Raw genomic sequence first — 12,751 nt, 5'->3', positions numbered from 1 at the left:
TATTTGGGTTTGCACCCGAACTCTGAGGTGGCTAGGTATGTCCCATTCCGTATTTTTTCTGGGCCAGAGATTGGGGTCTTTTTGTTCTCATGCTTGTCAGATCTGCCTGTCGCTGGGTTGGTCTGGTATTGGGAGCAGAATCTGTGATCTGGGGTAAGTCCTCGGGTCTTGAAGTATGGTGAGCCTCTTTAAAGGTTAGGTGCTTCTCCATGTTGATGGCTTGTGGATAGCCTGTGATGTATCCATTGCTCAGTGGATGTTTCACAGTTTGAGGTAGGGTTGGTGCTCTGATCTGGTATAATGGTTAGAGCAACAGCTTGGGTCTTTTGACATCTCTGGTTTGATTCCCTTTACTGGGAAGTGTATTTTTATCAAATATACTTCAGCTGCTCTTTACTTGCTCTGCAAGGTTTTTTGTTTCCAAGTCATCCTGGAATGACTATTGCATGTGCTTGATGCAGGTGTTTTCTATCTGGGATTGCGGCACGTATTTTGGCTTCTGAAAATCTTGATATTCTGAGTTCCTTGCGACTTGAGGACTTTGTCTTAAGTTGTTATCTAGGGTGCGTTTGCACTGTAATGGGAGAAGTTTTCTTCTCTGTTTTTTGGATCCCGGTCCTTATCTTGTGGTTTCTGTACTCTTTGGGGTCTGGGCGTTGCCTCCCCTTGTTTCCCAGGACTGGTTTTTGGTCTTTGTGAGATTGACTTGGTTCTGGAGTTTTTTCCTTATTTTATTTGGAACTACTTGTACCCTATTTAGGGTCTTCCGGGTATCCTTGTCTGGTTTCTCTGTGTTCTCTTCCTTTTGGGAGTTTACGATAGTTGATCTCTTTCTCTCGTAAGCGGTGTGTTGTGGGGGACCAACTGCTGGGTGATGGTGTCTCCCGGAGACGTATTGGCTCAGTCAAGTCTATTTTCTGCGGTCTCTAACAAGGCTTGTGATCTTCTTTTTTTTTATGGGTATTGGTTTCAGGCCTGGTGCCCTCAGAATGGGCCGCCTTGTGTACCCTCCCGTTTTAGCATTCAGTGTCCTCTATAGCTTGGGTATTGTTTTCCCAAAAGTCTCTTTCCATTTTTGAAGAAAAACATAAATTATGCTTGCATGATAATTTTCTTTTCTTCAGATGGAAAGAGTCAACAGCTCCCCATCCGTATTCTTTCTGTGGGGCGTCTGTTTTTTTGTTCTTCAGGCACTTTTTCACCCTGATATTTCTTCTACTGTTCCTTGTTCCTCGGCAGAATGACTGGGGGATGAGAGAAGTGGGAGGGGTATTTAAGCCTTTGGCTGGGGTGTTTTTGCCGCCTCCTGGTGGCCAGGTTCTGAATTCCCAAAAGTAATGAATGCAGCTGTGGACTCTTTCCATCGGAAGAAAAGAAAATGATCAGGTAAGCATAATTTGTTTTCTTTTTAAATTGAGTGATTGCAAAAATGCAAAAAATTCTCTGGTGCTTTGGGCAAGTTTTTCTCTACAGTCCTGAAGGGGTTAATGAATCTATCTACAATTGGATTATTCACTCTACAGAAAGCTGTCACCTTTTCCTACACGCTATTGTAATTGGTTTTGATTTACTGTATTCAACCATTACCTTAGTGACTACAGCTCCAGTCTATGCATTATTTTAAAACCCATTTAATGTTTTTTAGGATGAAGACTCATTGTGTAATAAGCTTTGCACATTTACCATTACGCAGAAAGAATTCATGAATCAACATTGGTAAGTTGACACGTTCACCGTGCAGACTAAATATGACCATAACTTTTTAGTGTATCATTTTCTTTTGCATATTTTTTTCTAGGTAAAAAAGAATACCTGTGTGCATAAAATGTCAGATATCTCTGGACTTATTGTATCTGACACATACAGGGGTATCGGTTATCAGTTTGACCTACATGGGGAAAAATTACAAGCTCTGTAGTAGGGTGATGTTTAGGTTTAGGGCGTGCATGTCTAGAGCACTATATGGCAGCAGTTTTTTTTAACAGTGCTTTAAACAATGTTATAAGTTGTGCAAACACTGCCTGCAATCTAGTGCTACAGTTATGTGCACGCTCCTGAGCTTTCCAACAAAGTATTCCAAGAGAACAAAGCAAATTTGATAATAGAAGTAAAGAAGTAAATTGGAAAGTTTTAAAAATTTTACACTACCTGAATCATGAGAAAATGCTTTGTCACATTAATTTAAGCCTCTGCTTGGCAACATTATCTGGAGCTCCATATTTTACACCATTTCCAACTATATGGCCTTTCTTCAGAGGAGTCTACTCTGCTCTAAGTATAAACAATTGTCCTCACAGTAATTATCATAGCTCTACATTTACTGGGATATAATAGCCCTGATGTCTTCCTTTCTTTTGGCAATACCCACACCCGTCATGTCTCGGACATGCTTTAGTCTCACGGCTTTGCATTTTCATTGCACACTTGGCTACCTTCCTCTGTATCTGTTGCTTGCCTCTTTAGATTTAGTTGTAGGGACTCACATGCAGCTACTTCTGGCCTGGCCCTGCCTTCAGTTTCTCTATAGCAAATCTGTAATCTGATAATACAACCTTGCTTTCCACTATCTCCACTCAGATGAACCACAGTCTGCTTTTGGATCTATTGACATCTTTCACACTTTCTGTCAAAATTAAACTATAATGATTCAGGTACATCAGGCATTTTCAAGAGACTTTCCAATTTACATCCATTATCAAATTGTGCACACTTTTTGAGGCACCAGCTCCTACTGAGCAAGTGTTCACAGCAGTGTTAATTTCATCGACTAAAACTAGACTAAAATGACTATAAAACTAAAGAAATTCTGATGACTTAAATACGACTAAAACTAAAATGACATTTTAGTCAAAAGACTATGACTAAAACTAAATCAAAATTTGCTGACAAAAACATTTTATGCAAGGTGTTATAATCAATCCATATCCAATTACTTCTCTTTTGTAAAATTTACGAAACTTAATTTTATTAAATTTTAAGATAAAGACATGTTATATACCACAACAGTTAAATCTGTTAAATCTGTATTGCATGTTCAAACCTTAATACCATAAATAAAAACAGTTTAATAAACCTTTACTCCACGAGTATATAATGAGTTTGGAAGTTCTAGAGCAGTGCTAATCTTTGCCGAAAATTTTACGAATCTGTGAACAATGAATTGATTCTTCCTATAGAAATAAGCATAACCCACGAGTATGGGTTTAAGTTATGCTGTGCCTGTGCTAGCTGCAGAAACTGTTTGTTGTGTTGTTACTTAATATTTGTATTAATTATTAACAGAGAACTGATAAAGTTTTTATATTGGGTAATTTGTTCAATACAGCCAATACAGTTTACAGTTTTGTTTTTGTATTTTAAAGTTGCACTTCTGTTTGTTTATGAAACTTGGTTTTATTTAATTTTAAGTTTAATAAAGACGTTGTATATCACAACGACTAAATCTGTGTCTGTATTGCATGTTTAAACCTTAATACCATAAATATTAACAGGTGTTATGTTTACTCCTGGAGTATATAATGAGTTTGCAAATTATAGAGAAATGTTTAAATAATGCATTACACTTTAACTAAACCCCTTAGATTTTAGTCGACTAAAATCTACTGGAGATTCAATCGACTAAAACTAGACTAAAACTAAAACAATTCAGATGACTAAAATGGCATTTTAGTCAAAAGACTAAAACTAAGACTAAATTGAAATTTGCTGTCAAAATTAACACTGGTTCACAGGCTATATATACACTACTCTGTGATTGGCTGATAGTTGTCATATGATGCAGAGGGCCGACAAATGTCAGAAAAAAAATCTACTGCTTATTTGAAATGATTATGCACTTGTTAGCTATGCAACTCTACTCTAATAAATGGCCACTTGGAGTTTTTTATTTTTTTACTGCCCAACTATACAATCAAGAAACCCATTATTTAGATAAAAGATAAACTTTCTTAGAATACCACATACCATAAACTAGGGTATAATGGTTTCCTTTAGTTTCCCACCATTACAAGAAATAAAATGTAATCTTGTGTCATCATAATGTCATTTTCATTCTCACGAGAGCACATAACGAGCATAGTACTCCTTTTTGAGTTAAAGGGACAGTCAACACTTACTTTAACATGTTTTTATATTGAAAATAACAAAACGGAGGTCCGCCTACACTATACCCCTCCTGCCTTGCCGCCTTGCTTCTGTCCTAATCAGCGGCGCTAACTACTCTAATACCCGGTAAATATGGATGCCGGACTCCCCCCACCATTACGTAGCTGCCTTCTTCCTCAACTGATAAGCAAATCAGAATCCAGGCATCGGACAGAAATTGCAAGCGCGTGCAATTTCAGTCCGAGGACTGGATTCTGATTTGCTTATCAGTTGAAGAAGAAGGCAGCTACGTAATGGTGGGGGGAGTCCGGCATCCATATTTACCGGGTATTAGAGTAGTTAGCGCCGCTGATTAGGACAGAAGCAAGGCGGCAAGGCAGGAGGGGTATAGTGTAGGCGGACCTCCGTTTTGTTATTTTCAATATAAAAACATGTTAAAGTAAGTGTTGACTGTCCCTTTAAAGAATAGCTCTTTTTGTAAAGGCAGCTCTTTTGTATTGCTCCTCCAGTCACATGTGTTTTGAAATGACTTTTCTTATGTTTGCATTTCCTCTTTTACAGGTATCATTGCCACACCTGTAAGATGGTTGACGGAGTGGGTGTCTGCACTGTCTGCGCTAAAGTCTGCCATAAGGATCATGAAATTTCATATGCAAAGTACGGCTCTTTTTTTTGTGACTGTGGCGCCAAAGAAGATGGCAGTTGTCTGGTAAGTTGTGATTTAAAAAAATGCAAAAACCAAAAAAAACTAATTCTACCATTGCTGAGACTTAGATTTTAAAGATACTGTAAAAGTATAAAATATTTAAAGATGCTGCAGTAGGTAGCTGTTAATGTTGGCCTGCCTAGTACTAACAATAGTCTAACATTTAAGGTGTATTTTAGCACCCCATTGGGTGCATTCTTACGTTTTTTGCTTGTGTGTTTTTTTTTTTTTTTAAAAGATGATACAGCCATTGAAATACATTACCACCTTTCTCTCAGACTCTAATGTGCAGCAAAGTTCATCATTAACAACTAGAGTATATGATGCTATAAATGCATTTTAAACACCTAGAGAAATGCTAATTTTTCCCCCGTAGGCCCTTGTCAAGAGAACACCCAGCAGTGGAATGAGCTCCACTATGAAGGAATCTGCCTTCCAGAGTGAACCGCGCCACCCAGAGAGTGCCATCCGTCTTCCTGGCTCAGCATTGAGTGACAAAGGCAAGGTCACAATCAGCGATGGTAAAAGTGATGATGAGAAGCCAAAACGCAGCAGCTTGTGCCTAAATATTGAAGGCTGCAGAGAGGAGCTCATTAATCAGGTTAGTGTTACTGGGGCTGGTGGTAATAGATCTTGTCTGACAATCATGATGTTTGTGACTTTTGTATGTATTTACTGAGCTGTGTTTACCCAAATAAATTAATTTTTTACTACCAGGCCAATTTCTCCTTTGCACCACTGGTCCTGGACATGCTAAATTTCTTGATGAGTGCCATACGGAATAACTTCCAGCAAGCTTCAGCAGTGGGGAGCAGCAGCAGAGCCCAGCATGCATTGGATCAGCTTCACACACTTGAAAAAAGTGTAGAAATGACAGACCAGTTAATGGTACGTTTTTTACTTTTGTGAAGTTAAAGGGACAGTTTACTCAAAATTGTTCTCCCCTTTAATTTGTTCCCAATGATCCACTTTACCTGCTGGAGTGTTTTAAATAGTTTACAAGTATTTCCTTTACCCTTATATTGGCATTTTAATTTGTTTATTTAGCCTGTGATATCCCCACCCATCCTGAAAGTTTTTGGCCTTGAGGCCAAGCTGTGTTAACACAGCCAGCAGAAGTAATTAGACTCCCAGTTGGTTATAGAAGAGTTAAGGTAATAAAAAGTTAATTTTCCATTGTTCTCTCTAAGTATTGGTGATTAGTTTACGGACAGATATAAGATAAAGAAGCAGGTATATGCACACAATGTGATAAAGTAATGAGATCTGATTATACCTACAAGCTCAACCCATTGTATTAGGTTGTGGCTTTAAAACAGAAAATCAGCTAATTCATATGAACAAATAAGCCTTATAAAACAAATCTCATACATTTTATACTCTGCAGCTTGTAAAAAAAGTAATTGGAAACACATTAAAAACAATTTTATTGTATACTGTTCCTTTAAGATCAGACAGTTTTAAGTAAATTAGCAGACTTACTAAACCTGTTCATACTCAATTTCTTTTTTACCCTTCCTCTTAGGTTCCAACATTGGGCTCCCAGGAAGGAGCTTTTGAGAATGTGCGGATGAATTACAGTGGCGATCAAGGACAAACAATCCGTCAGTTGATCAGCGCTCATGTGTTACGTAGAGTTGCCATGTGTGTGCTTTCTTCACCGCATGGTCGTAGGCAGCACCTTGCTGTCAGCCATGAGAAAGGGAAGGTGAGTGGCAATATATTTGTGAAACACACACTTGATTTCTTTTTTTTTTTTTTTTTTTGAGTTTTAAATAATTTTATTAATATTTTCATTGTTACAGAAATATTGAAATGACGGACATATCAGACTATAAAAATGTTCAATTATCAGTAGAATAATAATTTTCAAGTTAAATAATCATTCCATGTTCCAGTAGGTAGTTAGTAGCCTTGGGTTCCTATTTTAAAGGGAACACGGTGTCTAGATGTTATAGACTGTTGATCATATGCTGTCATCTCATTGTTAAAGAGAATTAATTAAACTGATTATAACACGTATTCAATTTAACTCTTTATGAATAACAAGATAATTGAAAGGAGGAAGATAACTGGGAAAGGAAAATTGACTGTTGTGGTGTGGATGAGGGAGGAATAATATTTTTGATAAATAAAAGGGTGGTGGGGGGTTACAGTTAAGGGTGGGGTTAAAAGGGAAATTGAGGATGTTTCAATTCCAATTGCTACCTGGTCCCAATTCTGCTAGAGTTTGAGGCCGCTCCACAGGTCAAGCATCTCCTGATGATTGTCAAGTTTATCTATTTTTAGGTAATGGAAGCGTTCTAATTGTAGTAAGTCAGAGGTTTGTGAATACCGTTCCTTGAGTGAAGGGGGAGGTACAGGATTTCCAGTGTTTAGGAATCTGTTTTTGGTGCCGTTAATCATGAGGAGAAGTGAAGTTTTAATGCTGTTTTGCAGTCTGGGTATTTCCAGGAACAATAGTGAGTGTATGTTGGGTATTATAGTGGTGTCAATGACACTGGACATGCACACACTTGATTTCTTAGTACTCATCTTATTTTAGAGTATTGTGTTTAGCTAGAATATTTCTGAAGGAAAAAAATATATATATATTTTAAAATTCTAGTGGTGACCAATTTAAGATTAAACATTATTTGTGATTAGTTCCTTTTATCTGGTAGATTGACCTGATTTATACAAGCTGACAGTCAAGGTTAAGCTAGTTATTATGAAAGGTTAAATATAAAATTTCGGTTGCATCTATAAGATAAATAATATTATTTTTAAGGTATTTTTTTGTTTTAGAAAAATGTTTTGTGTGTGAAATATTTGTTCTTTTTAACCTTACTCTTTAATATTCTTTTTAAAAATATTTTTCTTTGCCCTAACTCTCTACCTCCTCTTTTCTTTCTCCCTTATTTCAATCTTTCTTCTCTCCTTTTTTTCAATTTCTTTCTCTCCCTCTTTCCTGTAGGAAAAAAGGTTTTAATTGACAGAACGTGCTGCATGTTAGTACTTTGTAGTTTCCCTGGACTGTGCTAAAACAGAATTTAATGCAGTTTCAGCTGTTAGTATATAAAAAAGAAATGTAATTCCATTACAGTTATTAAAGGGATACTAAACCCAATTTCTTTTTAATGACACAATGAGTCTACGGATCATCTTAATTACTATTGGGATTACCACTCCGGCCCTGCAGGAGGCGGCAAAGAGCACCACAGCAAAGCTGTTAAATATCTCCTCCCTTCCTTCCCAACCCAGTCATTCACTTTGCCTATGTTAAGTGCAAGGAAGGTGGTAAATTAGGTGTTAGAAAAGATTCTTCACTCAAGAGTTTATTATTTTTAAAAGTAGTGCAAGATTGTGCTGCTTGTCCTAGGGTGTAGCCGTAGTCCATATCGGTCTCTTCAGTAGAGCAGTGGTGGCTTTTAAAGCAATAAGAACTTGTGGGACATAATTCTCATAGATTGTATGCTGCCCTGTTTGTGGAAGTCTGAGGGAGAAATACTCTGTACTTAATGTTTCCACAGGCCAATGTGAGGGAGAGGACCTTGCAAGCCGGGTGGGCTGCCTTACTGCCGGGCAGATTTGTAAGGTAAGTGCTAAGTTTTATTTTCTGGGGTACGCACACAGAAAAATTGGCTATATATAATATATATATATATATATATATATATATATATATATAGTGTAGTGGGTTTTGAGAAAAGCGCCTCTATAGAGATCTATTCCCACATTCCCTGTGTATATTAGTATTCAAATATGTGTATCCTTTGTTGAAGAATCATCAATAGGATATATTGAGTGAATAGTAGGATAAGGTATAATGCTGGTTGTTAGTTGTGATAGGTACACTCAATTCTATGTTTTCACATATATTCCATACATATATTACTGCGTACAGGTAAAAACACAATAAAAGTAACAAGTCCAGCCACAACTAAAAAGTATAAAAAGGAGATGTTGCGAGTGAAAAATGCTTATCACACTTTATCCAGTAGGTATTGCACTTACTAGAACCAACCTCAATCGTATGAGGTAAGTTGCCGCCTCTTGTAAGTGGGAAACTTCCGGAAAGGGTGTAGGTAGATGCCAGGCCGTCTGTATTTTGTCTTCTCTAGTAAGTGCAATACCTACTGGATAAAGTATGATAAGCATTTTTCACTCGCAACATCTCCTTTTTATACTTTTTAGTTGTGGCTGGACTTGTTACTTTTATTGTGTTTTTACCTGTACGCAGTAATATATGTATGGAATATATGTGAAAACATAGAATTGAGTGTACCTATCACAACTGACAACCAGCATTATACCTTATCCTACTATTCACTCAATATATCCTATTGATGATTCTTCAACAAAGGATACACATATTTGAATACTAATATACACAGGGAATGTTACTGCAGGCACTGGAGGACGTGGCTCTGTTTATTTTTGGCAATTTTCGCCATGCTAGCAACTCCCAACGGCTTTATTTCACTTTAGCAGCCGACCGGAAGGTTTAGCCTTGTTAAGCATGATGTTACGCATGATAGGTGCTATTCCCTACTCCCAACGGCTTTATTTTACTTTACTAGCCGAACGGGAGGTTTGTCTCTTAATCGCCATGATGGGTGTTAATTCTCCCGACAGCTGCATTTTTACAATTTAGCCACCCGGGAGGTTTAGCTTGATACGCCCACGATGGGCGGAGCTAAGATACGCAACATTGTTTGCGCGCCTTTTAGACACAATCCTGGTGAAACGGAGAGCAAGGGGGGGTCTCCTCTGCTGCGTTATGTCATACAGCAGAGAGGCTTCACATGCCGTACTAAAAAGTGCTTAAAGTAGTCCGGATGCCTACTATTTGTTAGTCTCCCATCCGGTGGCAGGCAGACACCTCTGCAAGGCTTAGCTGAGGTCTGGGGTTTTTCTGAATTATACGTTAAAGAATCATTCTTTGTAAAAATAAAGCAGTTTATTTTAACATTTAAAGACACAGTACCATCCAATTTTAGTTAATCAAATTGTGAATTCAGATGGTCCAAGAGGACCTACGCCATATTAATTAGCATATCCAATGTTAATGGAATAAATTTAAAGCAAAATTAGGTTGTTTCTCTTATTTAATAAAGACACAGTAACTCTTGTTATGATATTCAATTTTATTTGATCAAAATGTGAATAAAGATGTTACATATACGTTATGCCTTGATACTAATGTGGAACGACTAAAACTTTTCTGTTCCTCATGTATTGAGAGGATTTTACTGTTTAGAGATAAACCTTTTATCAGAGCCAACATTGTCTCGGATGCTGCAAGAAGCATTCTGACAATGTTCAATATATTCCGCAGCCTTCTCCTCGTGTCCTAAAAACTTAACGTCCATTCAACCAGTGCCCTGCGCTTCCTCCACGACGACTCCTGGAGTTATCTTGCAAGACATCGCTTCCCTCTTGTGCTAGGCGGTCTTGAGTGCGTTGTCGGCTTTTCCCATGCTGCGGGGAGAGCGCAAGAGGAAAACTAAACATTCAGTGAGCGAGGTTTCTGTCACAGTTGTTGCTATCTCAGAGGTCCCCTCCCAGATGCCTGAGGAAGGGGATACTCGATAGCATCTGAGGGTAAAATCTCAGATTCTGACAGTATGATTCTTCCTGCTGATACTGAAGTAGTATATTCAGGTTTAAGCTAGATCACCTCCGGCTATTTCTTAAGGAGGTTTTAGCTACTCTGGAATGACATCACGGTCGTTGTTAATTTTATGTAGTACAGTAGGGAGATGTGGTGTAGTGGTTAGCTCCACCGCTCCCGAAACAGAAGGTTGTGGGTTTGAACCCAGGTAAAGCTCCTGCTTCCTCATCTGGCGTGTGCTTCTGGTGACAGCTAGCATTCCAACGAAGAAGTATTTAAAAGGGAATCCCTTTTTTCTACATTTCCTATATTGAAAGAGAGGTTCCCTTAGCGGATTTCTCAAGGAGTCTTGGCAGACGGTACACAAGGTGGAAGGGACAATTTCCACGCTAGCCAGGAGAACTTCTATTCCCATAGAGGATAGTTGTTCCTTTCAGGAGCCCATGGATAAGTAGGTAGTGGGGTTGCTCAAGATGCATCCTAGGTTTGGTATTGCTACCTTTGGCAGCAGCATACTAGTTCATATGTTGTCTGGTTCTATTCGGACAGACACTCCCCTCGAAGAAATCCAGAATAAGATAAGGCCCTTAAGTGGTCAACTCTTTTCTTACAGTTACTTCCCGTCAGGCATTAAGCAGGGAACTAAGTTTTCAGGCTTACCATATTGGCTCGCAGAACTTTATGGTTAAGATCTTGGTCCGAGGATGCGTCACTAGCCTAGCCTTTCGCGATTCCTTGTTTGGACCTGGTTTGACGGAGATGATGTGAGGGTCATTCCTCCCTCTAGTTAAGATTCATTTTTCGTTCCTTTCAAACATTCAAAGGAATCCTTCTAATTCTTCCTCCGAGCAGGAGGGAAGTTTCGGCTTTCTAGATTATCTGGAGCCAGATAGAAGAAAGGTGTTCTTACACTGGGTAGGAGACCTCTCCTACCTGGGAGTGATAGTTCCTGTTCCGATTCAGGAACAGGGTCTGAGATTTATTCCAATCTGTTTGTGGTTCCCAAGAAAGAGGAAACCTTCAGGCCAATTTTAGATCTCGAGTCTAAACAAATTTCTCAGAGTACCGTCCTTTAAGATGAAAGCTATTCGTTCCATTCTCCCTTTGATCCAAGAGGATCAATTTATGACAACAGTGGATTTAAAGGACGCATACCTGCATGTTCCCATTCACTGGGATCATCACAAGTTCCTAAGGTTTGCTTTCTAGACAAACACTTTCAATTCGGGGCTCTTCCCATCGGTCTTACCACAGCTTCCAGATTTTTTTCAGAGTTTCTGGGTTTGCTGTTGGTGCTTCGGTTACGGGGCATTACAGTGGCGCCCTTTCTGGACGACATCCTGGTCCAGGCGTCATCCTAACCTTCTTGGGAACCATAATAGATTCCCTATCTATGTAGATTTTTCTGACAGAAGTCAGGAAATCAAAGATTTCTATACTTGTCTAGCCCTTCAGTCCACTCCTTGGCCATCAGTGGCTCAGTACATGGAGATAACCGGGCTGATGGTAGCGGCATTGGACATCATCCCATTTGCTTGGTTTCATCTCAGACCTCTGCAGTTAATCATGCTCCAGACAATGGAACAGAGATTATGCCGATTTGTCTCCTCGAATACTTCTAGAGCAGGAGACAAGGGATTCTCTTCAATGGTGACTGTTTCGGGATCATCTCTCCCAGGGGACTTGCTTTCGCAGACCATCTTGGGGGATTGTAACAACAGACGCACGCCTTCTAAGTTGGGGAGCAGTTTGGGGCTCCCTAAAGGCTCAGGGAGTTTGGATTCACTCAGAGCCTGCTCTTCCTATAAACATTCTGGAACTGAGAGCGATCTTCAGTGTTCTTCTGGCCTGGGTCCAGTTTGCCTTGGTCCAGTTTATCAGGTTCCAGTCGGAACATAACTTCAGTGGCTTACATCAATCGTCGGGAAGGAACGAGGAGTTCCTTAGCGATGACAGAGGTATCCAAGATAATCCAGTGGGCGGAAACCCACTCCTGCTGTCTGTCGACGTTCCACCTCCCAGGGGTGGACAACTGGTAGGCGGACTTCCTGAGCAGGCAGACCTCTCATCTGGGGGATTGGGCACTCCATCCGGAAGTGTTTTCCAGCCTGATTCTAAAATGGGGTCAGCCGGAATTGGATCTCATGGAATCTCAACAGAATGCCAAGCTTTCGAGGTAAGGTTTGCGGTCCGGGGACCCTCAGGCAGTACTGATAGCCGCCCTGGCGGTACCTTGGACCTTCAGTCTTGCATACCTATTTCCTCAGTTTGCTCTTCTTCCTCGGGTTATTGTTTGAGTCAAGCAGGAGAGGGCCTCGCTGACTGCTTGGAGATTGAACGCTTAA

At 39.5% G+C, this 12,751-nt stretch overlaps 1 protein-coding gene across 15 annotated transcripts in view; it reads left to right on the top strand.

Moving 5' to 3' along the window:
- UBR4 (ubiquitin protein ligase E3 component n-recognin 4) overlaps positions 1-12,751 on the top strand; it is a 256,917-nt gene that overhangs the window by 81,536 nt on the left and 162,630 nt on the right. For all 15 annotated transcript variants that reach the window (XM_053690290.1, XM_053690289.1, XM_053690283.1 and 12 more), the window contains exons 35-39: positions 1,646-1,716; positions 4,666-4,813; positions 5,187-5,411; positions 5,528-5,698; positions 6,336-6,518. In XM_053690290.1, the coding sequence (XP_053546265.1) occupies positions 1,646-1,716; positions 4,666-4,813; positions 5,187-5,411; positions 5,528-5,698; positions 6,336-6,518 (798 nt within the window). The remainder of the gene's footprint in view (positions 1-1,645; positions 1,717-4,665; positions 4,814-5,186; positions 5,412-5,527; positions 5,699-6,335; positions 6,519-12,751) is intronic.

This window comes from Bombina bombina, chromosome 8, assembly GCF_027579735.1.
Source record: "Bombina bombina isolate aBomBom1 chromosome 8, aBomBom1.pri, whole genome shotgun sequence".
NCBI lineage: Eukaryota > Metazoa > Chordata > Amphibia > Anura > Bombinatoridae > Bombina > Bombina bombina.
The sequence above is the reverse complement of the archived record's forward strand: the minus strand, read 5'-3'. Positions and strand labels throughout refer to the sequence as shown.